Source organism: Dipteris shenzhenensis, chromosome 5 (genome assembly GCF_047967505.1).
Source record: "Dipteris shenzhenensis isolate YYH24624 ecotype China chromosome 5, Dip_SZ_1.0, whole genome shotgun sequence".
In the NCBI taxonomy this organism is placed as follows: domain Eukaryota; kingdom Viridiplantae; phylum Streptophyta; class Polypodiopsida; order Gleicheniales; family Dipteridaceae; genus Dipteris; species Dipteris shenzhenensis.
In genome coordinates this window covers 36,784,092-36,792,580 of record NC_141600.1, presented here as the reverse complement: position 1 = coordinate 36,792,580, position 8,489 = coordinate 36,784,092, and the positions used below count along the sequence as shown (strand labels likewise).

General features: G+C 42.3%; 1 protein-coding gene across 2 annotated transcripts; it reads right to left on the bottom strand.

Moving 5' to 3' along the window:
- Positions 1–2,659: 2,659 nt before the first annotated feature.
- On the bottom strand, positions 2,660–4,019 carry LOC147901968 (uncharacterized). 2 transcript variants are annotated; one of them, XM_087375277.1, is made up of 3 exons: positions 3,495–3,523; positions 3,092–3,392; positions 2,660–2,991 (listed from the first exon to the last, which is right to left on the bottom strand). In XM_087375277.1, the coding sequence occupies exons 1-3, from the start codon at positions 3,506–3,508 to the stop codon at positions 2,899–2,901; spliced, it is 408 nt and encodes a 135-aa protein (XP_087231403.1). In that variant the 5' UTR covers positions 3,509–3,523; the 3' UTR covers positions 2,660–2,898. The 2 variants fall into 2 exon arrangements, with proteins under 2 accessions (XP_087231403.1, XP_087231402.1); XM_087375276.1 differs by adding an exon at positions 3,942–4,019 and having other exon boundaries at positions 2,662–2,991; positions 3,092–3,546.
- Between the last annotated feature and the right edge of the window lie 4,470 nt (positions 4,020–8,489).

The following is an 8,489-nucleotide window of genomic DNA, read 5'->3' as shown; positions in this document are numbered from 1 at the left end:
TTGTCCCTCCACTTTATCAACAACACTTCAGGCTGGAAAAACACCCAAAAAAAGCTATTATTTTTTTGGAGAGAAAAGAAGAAAACGAAAAGTTATTACTTTTTTGGAGAAAAAAAGTGGATGGATTCTTACCTTTGAGGGATCGACATATGCTTGCGCTCGCACATCCATGCGATCACCTACCCATGTCCATTCAGGACAGTCGTCGTCCAGCATCCTCTCGTCTGCAAGACTGGATGTACCGTCCTCCTCTGTACAGTAAGGAAACCTTCCACAAGCGCTTTCACTTTCTATGAAGTATATAAGCTTCTTGAGTGCATCATCGATAGCCTCCTGAGGAATCGAGCCGTCCACATCGAACCCTCGCGTGCGGGCTACCATAGCGAGGTACATTGGATAGGTCACTTTTCTCATGTCATCAGCTTTATAGGCCCTGCAATGGACTAGGTATTCAAAATTAAGAAAGGTTTTCAGCCGCTCTTCGTTCACCTTTCCTATGTGAAATTCTGCATCAGGACCAGTCTGAGAGCCGGACCTCAAGAAAACCATGGTACCAGAGAATGTGCTGAGAGGAGATGTTGGCAAGCCTGTATCTATGGAAAAGGTGTGTCTCAGTAATAGATTTTATACAGTGTGAAAATCATTGGATTAAGTTATTTAATTAATTAGAAAATGCACCCCAAGCTTAATTCTTTGGCGCAGGGAGCAATTTAACGTAAGGCTGCAAAAATTAAGAGACGATTAGCCTAAGGCGCAAGCACTGCAAAGAAGAAGATTCTAGAGTAGGGAGCTTCTTCGAGAAGCTTCTACTCCCTGCCTGTTGCTATAAAAGTAATGCAAGTTGAAGGGAGGAGGCACTTCTTTTATTCGTGGCAAACACTACGAGAGCGGGAGCGGAAATCTATAGGGGGCTAACCTACAGGGCTGGTCTCATTGGGATGTGCTTACCAAATCCACTAGGGGAGGGGGAGCGAAAATCATACCTGAATTGAGAGCAGGGGGAGGAGTCCGTTTTCGAGTGTAGGAGCGAATAGGAGGCTTTCTCCTCTCAACACATTAGTGTGTGTCCTAAACAGGCATGCTCATCGCAGTCTACAAATATGAGACAAGTTCTGTGTATAAAGTGAACTGTTAGAAGAAATATCACATATTTTCGGGACTAGAAACTGTGAGCTTTCCTTTCTACTAAGCAAAGCAAAACGTTTATGCACACAGGTCACGTATGTTACACGCACCACACACTCTCCATAAAAGCCAACGTACACTAGAAACTATGAGCTTTCCTTTCTACTAAGCAAAGCAAAACCTTCATGTACACACGTAACGTATGTTATACGCACCACGCACTCTCCATTAAAGCTAGCAGCTTTCCATGCATAATGTGTAGTGCTAATAAAGCTAAAGGTTTATCTAAAACCTGAATTTATTCACTAAACCATCCTAGCACATCATGGATTTCTTGTAATCAATATATTTCACTTCCATGGAGGAGGCTTTGTGGTGCTCTCTTCCCACGTCATTTACATGACGTTTGCTAGATTGCCATATGAGCTATCAGCAACAACAATCAGCAATAAAATCTCTTTGGGAGAAGTTACCGAATCTCTTTGCCAATAAAATCAAATAACTCCAAAGTATTTCTCAAGCAAAAATTGAAGATGAAAGAAGGTGACTCACTCAATGAGCATCTAAGCACACTGGGTTCCATGTTGAACTTTCAGCCATGTGAGTGCTTGGTTTGACCTCTGATTCATGCATCACACTAGCTACGCACGCAAATGGAAAATTCTAGAATGTCCTACGTTGTGTGGTGTGAAGAGTCATTGGGCCACTTGTGTGTGCAAACCAAGTCTAGATTCATTTTGACTCTTTCTGTGTGTGATTCCTCCAATAACCTCCCCTATGATGCAGAAGATAAGCCCGGCCTATAAATGAGGCCCCCATTGTACTTGCATCATCTATCTATCATTTCACTCCTTGTGCCTCAACCTCAAGTCTCCATCATGTAATTTTGTGGTTCCATCTCCCTCTCACCATGGTTTCTAACAAAAATCCCCACCCAAGTACTACTTTCTTGCAAAATACGCACACATGGGACTTGTCACAATGAGACTCGGAACTAAGCCCATTGTGAGGCTAGGTTCAAATGAGCTAACCAAGATACGCTCCTAGTCTATATACTCTTCCAAATCCTGGATCCATCACCTATATGCATCCTCCTGTGAAAGGGGAGGCAGACGTATAGAGCCCCCTTCCTGTTCCTGGATGATTGTGAAGCCAGCATAAAATAAAATTAAGGACGATAAAGAGGTTCAGTAAGGATGACAATTTCAAGATGACTTACACTTTAGAAGATTAATCAATCTGTTACAGAAAATCAGAAGTGAAACCTTCAGAGCTAAGATAACATCAACTCTCTTAATTGCACCTACGTTTTGATACGGACACACATTTAGAGGGAAACAAAGCCACAACCAGCTTTTATGGGACGCTCTTTTCAAGAGGGATTGGTTTTGGTCGCTAACATGTTCCACAACTAAGGCAACGAGTTTGCCAACTGTTTTATACAACACGTTAGGCAAATTTTCCCTGCACATCCCAACAGCCAAACACGTCTACAGCAAATGGAGAGAAACAAAGCTACATCCACAAGTTTATGTAAAGATCTTTACACCCATTTCTTTTAGTATTTTAAGAGCTAAAGCAACCAGTCTGCAAAGCGCCCCTCATAAGAAGCGACTGTAACAGAGTTCGAAATATAGTAATAAAACGTAATATCATATGATAGAAGAGAAGACTACCACAATCTATATAACGATTAAGGTATTCAAGTTCTGCACATAGCTCTTATGTCATGTTGCATCTTCAATACATCTTGTGATTAGTGAGCTACTTGGTTCATTTGTTCTCTTCAAGCTCTGTATACTTTGCACTTTTCCATATGTGCAAATCACCATCATTGTCCCTCCACTTTATCAGCAACACTTCAAGCTGGAAAAACACCCAAAAAAAGCTATTATTTTTTTGGAGAAAAAAGAAGAAAACGAAAAGTTATTACTTTTTTGGAGAAAAAAAGTGGATGGATTCTTACCTTTGAGGGATCGACATATGCTTGCGCTCGCACATCCATGGGATCACCTACCCATGTCCATTCAGGACAGTCGTCGTCCAGCATCCTCTCGTCTGCAAGACTGGACGTACCGTCCTCCTCTGTACAGTAAGGAGACCTTCCACAAGCGCTTTCACTTTCTATGAAGTATATAAGCTTCTTGAGTGCATCATCGATAGCCTCCTGAGGAATCGAGCCGTCCACATCGAACCCTCGCGTGCGGGCTACCATAGCTAGGTACATTGGATAGGTCACTTTTCTCATGTCATCGGCTTTATAGGCCCTGCAATGGACTAGGTATTCAAGATTAAGAAAGGTTTTCAGCCGCTCTTCGTTCACCTTTCCTATGTGAAATTCTGCATCAGGACCAGTCTGAGAGCCGGACCTCAAGAAAACCATGGTACCAGAGAATGTGCTGAGAGGAGATGTTGGCAAGCCTGTATCTATGGAAAAGGTGTGTCTCAGTAATAGATTTATACAGTGTGAATATCATTGGATTAAGTTATTTAATTAATTAGAAAATGCGCCCCAAGCTTAATTCTTTGGCACAGGGAGCAATTTAATGTAAGGCTGCAAAAATTATGAGACAATTAGCCTAAGGCACAAGCACTGCGAAGGAGAAGATTCTAGAGTAGGGAGCTTCTTCGAGAAGCTTCTACTCCCTGCCTGTTGCTATAAAAGTAGGGCAAGTTGAAGGGAGGAGGCACTTCTTTTATTCGTGGCAAACACTAGGGGAGGGGGAGCAGAAATCTATAGGGGGCTAACCTACGTGGCTGGTCTCATTGGGATGTGCTTACCAAATCCACTAGGGGAGGGGGAGCGGAAATCATACCTGAATTGAGAGCAGGGGGAGGAGTCAGTTTTCGAGTGTAGGAGAGGCGAATAGGAGGCTTTCTCCTCTCAACACATTAGTGTGTGTCCTAAAAAGGCATGCTCATCGCGGTCTGCAAATATGAGACAAGTTCTGTGTATAAAGTGAACCGTTAGAAGAAATATTACATATTTCAGGACTAGAAACTGTGAGCTTTCCTTTCTACTAAGCAAAGCAAAACGTTCATGTACACAGGTCACGTATGTTACACGCACCACACACTCTCCATAGAAGCCAACGTACACTAGAAACTATGAGCTTTCCTTTCTACTAAGCAAAGCAAAACCTTCATGTAAATCATGTACACACGTAACGTATGTTACACGCACCACGCACTCTCCATTAAAGCTAGCAGCTTTCCATGCATAATGTGTAGTGCTAATAAAGCTAAAGGTTTATCTAAAACCTGAATTTATTCACTAAACCATCCCAGCACATCATGGATTTCTTGTAATCAATATATTTTACTTCCATGGAGGAGGCTTTGTGGTGCTCTCTTCCCACATCATTTACATGACGTTTGCTAGATAGCCATATGAGCTATCAGCAACAATAATAATCATATCAATACCCACCCAAGCTTTCTTTTGGCATGTTCATCATGCGTCCAGGAAGGCTTAATTTTAGTAATCTAACAATGAGTGGGGAAGGGATCATAGAAGGATCGGTCTGGCATAGTAGCAAATGGGATGTTGTTCTAGCAAGGGTTGGTTTTGACAAGCTAACCTAACCTTCAAAAGGATGGGAATCAGCTAAGATCCATATATTATTGCAAAGGACACATTGACCAACCTTTTCACTCCTAATCGTTAATCTAACCAAAAGTATTAATTTATTATCTATCACCTCCCCCTTGATCTCAATTAAGATAAGCTTATTGTTTTAATCAATCTAATCTAACGAATTAGCTTAGCTCTCTACCCTTGTCGTCACCCTCGCCTTGCCTCTTCGCTCAGAACCTCTCCACTCTCCACTCAGAACCTCTGCCCTACCTCTCCCCAAAACCTCTCCACTCAAAGCACCCTCTCACGTCTCAGCCTCTCAGCCTCCTCCGCTCCCTCCCCTCTCCCTCTCCTTCCGCTCAGCCCTCCCCTCTCCTTCTCCCTCTCCCTCCGATCTCTCCTCTTCCTCTCCATCCGCTCCCTTCGCTCAGCCCTCCCCTCTCCCTGCACTCAGCTCCTCCCCCCTCTCCCTTCACTCCCTCGCTCAGCCTCCCTTCGCCCCTCTACCCTCCACTCACCAGTTTCTCTCCCTCAACTCCCTACATCCCCGTCCCTCACCTCACTCATATATTGGCTGAGGGCAGCTCACGCCGAATGTTCTGGAACCAAAATTCCAGAACGAACATTCTAGAACTTGTATGCTTACCTGACGTTAATCACGCCCGCTTAATTTTTCGAAAGGCCTTAGCTTAATTCGTGTAGGCACCTCCCAAAACACACAGACAAAATAATTAATAGCACGAGTATTTCTCGCTAGAGGGCCCTATTGTCAAGCATTCTGCTTGATTTTTTAATATAAGCACCTTGCCCTTCTTTAAACAACCAAGACATGTCATCCTTCCACATTTAAGAAAAGGGGGAGGTTTTCCTAGCTAACTACACTCTGTCATTGCCTCTTGGGCACCTTAGACCTAATTACAAATTGACTTGACACATGCCCATGCCAAGCAGATATATGGCCCTTATATCTTCCAAGCATATACAATGATGAGGAGAATGAAACCAAATAGATGCTAGATTGGCTACTGGGAAAGAGAATCCCTAGGATCATAAAAACTCATCGTTTGGTATTTCTGAGCTTTAGGATTCATAGCACATAGCTCTACCCAATCATGATGCAAATACTTTAGTCCTTTGTAGTGAAGCAATGTCATTCCAAATGGCACATTTGGTTGAATGAATAATAGTATGGCTCTTGGCATAGATCATCTTTATTGATATTGTATGTGCATAAAGGGGATAACCTCAAACTCACCAATGTACCTATGATAAAACACAAAAACAAATAGTATTAGCAACCCATAAAAACAAACATGAGCAATTCGAGAGCCTTTAGATGTAGTGGAGTCAAAATAAACCTAGCTTTTATTTCACTGACATTGATGGTACTCTTGAAGTTGTAAAATAAAAAAATCAGCTCTAGCTCTTGTGATGAGCTTGTTACTATAACCTAGCTGTTGGGCATAATGCATCGCTTCCATTTCTTTTAGTGTAGAAACTTGTGCTTGGCAATCTAGAAATGCCATAAATATTGTCATAAATCTTTCAAGATATTGTCCTATTAATCAACATTGAATCTTATTGTCAATAAAATGAAATCTGTCACCTAATTCAACATCATTGTTAACTCTTCCATGACTTTTGCAGGAAGAGCAGGGTGTTCTAGTTATGCAGGGTTCCAAGGCTTTTTGTCACCTACAGATATATTGGTGTCGTCGTTTGTAGTATAAGTGTAGCTTAGGACCTCGGGTCGTATTCCGGTGAGAGACGCAGGCTTAAGTGTGGTAAGAAAACATCACGAATGTTTGTATGAAAGGAACGTGCATCATCATGGTTGGGGTAATGAAGGTTTTTGCCTCCATTGGGGGTTGAAAGGTTTAGAAAGAGTTTAAGGGTCAGAGGGAGGTTCAGGGTTCATAAGGAGTGTAAGGGTTAGAAGGAGGATCCAAGGTTTAGAAGAGGTTCCAGGATTTAGAAGAGGTTCCAAGGTTTAGAAGAGGTTCCAGGATTTAGAAGAGGTTCCAAGGTTTAGAAGAGGTTCTAGGGCTAGAAGGAGGATTCAAGGTTCAGAGTAGAGTACATGGTGGAGAACCCGTCTCCCTCGTAGATCATGGAGGTTAAGGGTTGAGGGACTAATCTAAGAGAGAAGGGTTTAGGGGGAGCATAGGAGTGGGTGAGGAAGAAGGTGTAAGAGCATGGGGGAGGAGGAGAGGGAGGAGAAGGGAGAAGGAGAGGGAGAGGAGAAGTTGCAAGGTTGGAGGAGAGTAGAGTAGGAGGCAAGATTAGGACATGCTTTTGGACGTGGAGTGCAAGGGTGCATGGACACTCGGAGACAATTGCATGGAACACCAAAGTAGACTCAACATAATGGCCCAAAGAGTATGGGCTTCATTCCATTATGGGGTATTTATACAAGTTGGAGAGCTTCTCTCTCTGCATGTAGGAATTGTAAGACATTCTCTCTCTACATGTAGAACTTGCATATAGAAGTTGCATATAGGAGTTGCAAGTTGCATGTAGGAGTTGCATGTAGAACATGCATGTTTGCAAGTTACATGTAGGAGTTGCATGTAGAACATGCATGTAGGAGCTCCATGTAGGAATTGCATGTAGAAATCATATATGGACCTTGCATATAGAACATTTATGTATTAGTTACAGGTAGGACTTGCATGTAGAACATGCATGTAGGAGTTGTATGTAGGAATCATATGTAGAACTTGCATGTAGAACATGCATGTTGGATTCCTAAGGGAGATTATTCCTAGTCTTATGCAAGTACAAGCGGAGCATTGCCGCTACTCTACACACACATTATGTGCTACTTAAGTCCATGTTGACACAGGGCCTACATACTCCCAGATCCATTTTGTTACCCGTCCTCGGGTTATGGCTATGTAACCCAGTGGCTATGGAGCTTGTGGCATGCCAGTTGATCATGTTGTAATGTCTTCGTGCCATACAATGTATGCTCTATTTTCATGAAGCTGTAACTACTTGAGGAGAGGAAGACAGTTGCAAATTTTGGAGGGGATCTCATTTTGCTGAGGCTGCAAACTCTGTCATTAAATCCTCTTGAGAAGAAGTTTGGCGGGGGTCTCATTGATGAGGCTGTCGAATCTTTTTTGTCTTTGACATTTCTTGCTATCTTGCATTCATGCAAGATGGGATTGCAATCGGATCATTGAACTTGTAGATCAATTTTAATGCTGGTATGATATTTGTGCAAGAAGAGATGGTTATGATGATTGGCAAGGTCTCGTTTGCTGAGGCTACAGACTCTTTTGTCGAATCATCTTGAGATTTGGCATAGCTTCTTGTCCTACTTCTGAATTCATTGCAAGCTTTGAGAGTGTGGAATGAAAGTGTGTGATACTATTGTTGATGCAATCTACTATGTGCCTATGCAAAATCATGTGAGTGCACGTGACCTGTTGACTAGGTAGGGACTAACTATATGCTTAGTTTTGGGATTTCATAGGGCAACTAAGACTCAATCATCCCTAAGTTGAAATCGATTAGGTCTACCTATATGTGCAAAAGCATGCATATGCGAGTGAGTGTGCATGTACCAATCTAGTGCAAACTATATGTGTGAAATGCCAGTGAGTGAACATGATACAATCTAAAGCTAACTATGGAAGACTTGAGGCTCACAATCTTCATTATTGTTTGGGATATCTTCTTCTTTTGTTTCCTTTTTTTTTCATAGGCCAAATAACTGCACACCTTTGGAATTTGTAGGAGGAGGCAATTCCATGATGATTTTGATTTTGTCCATGTCAGT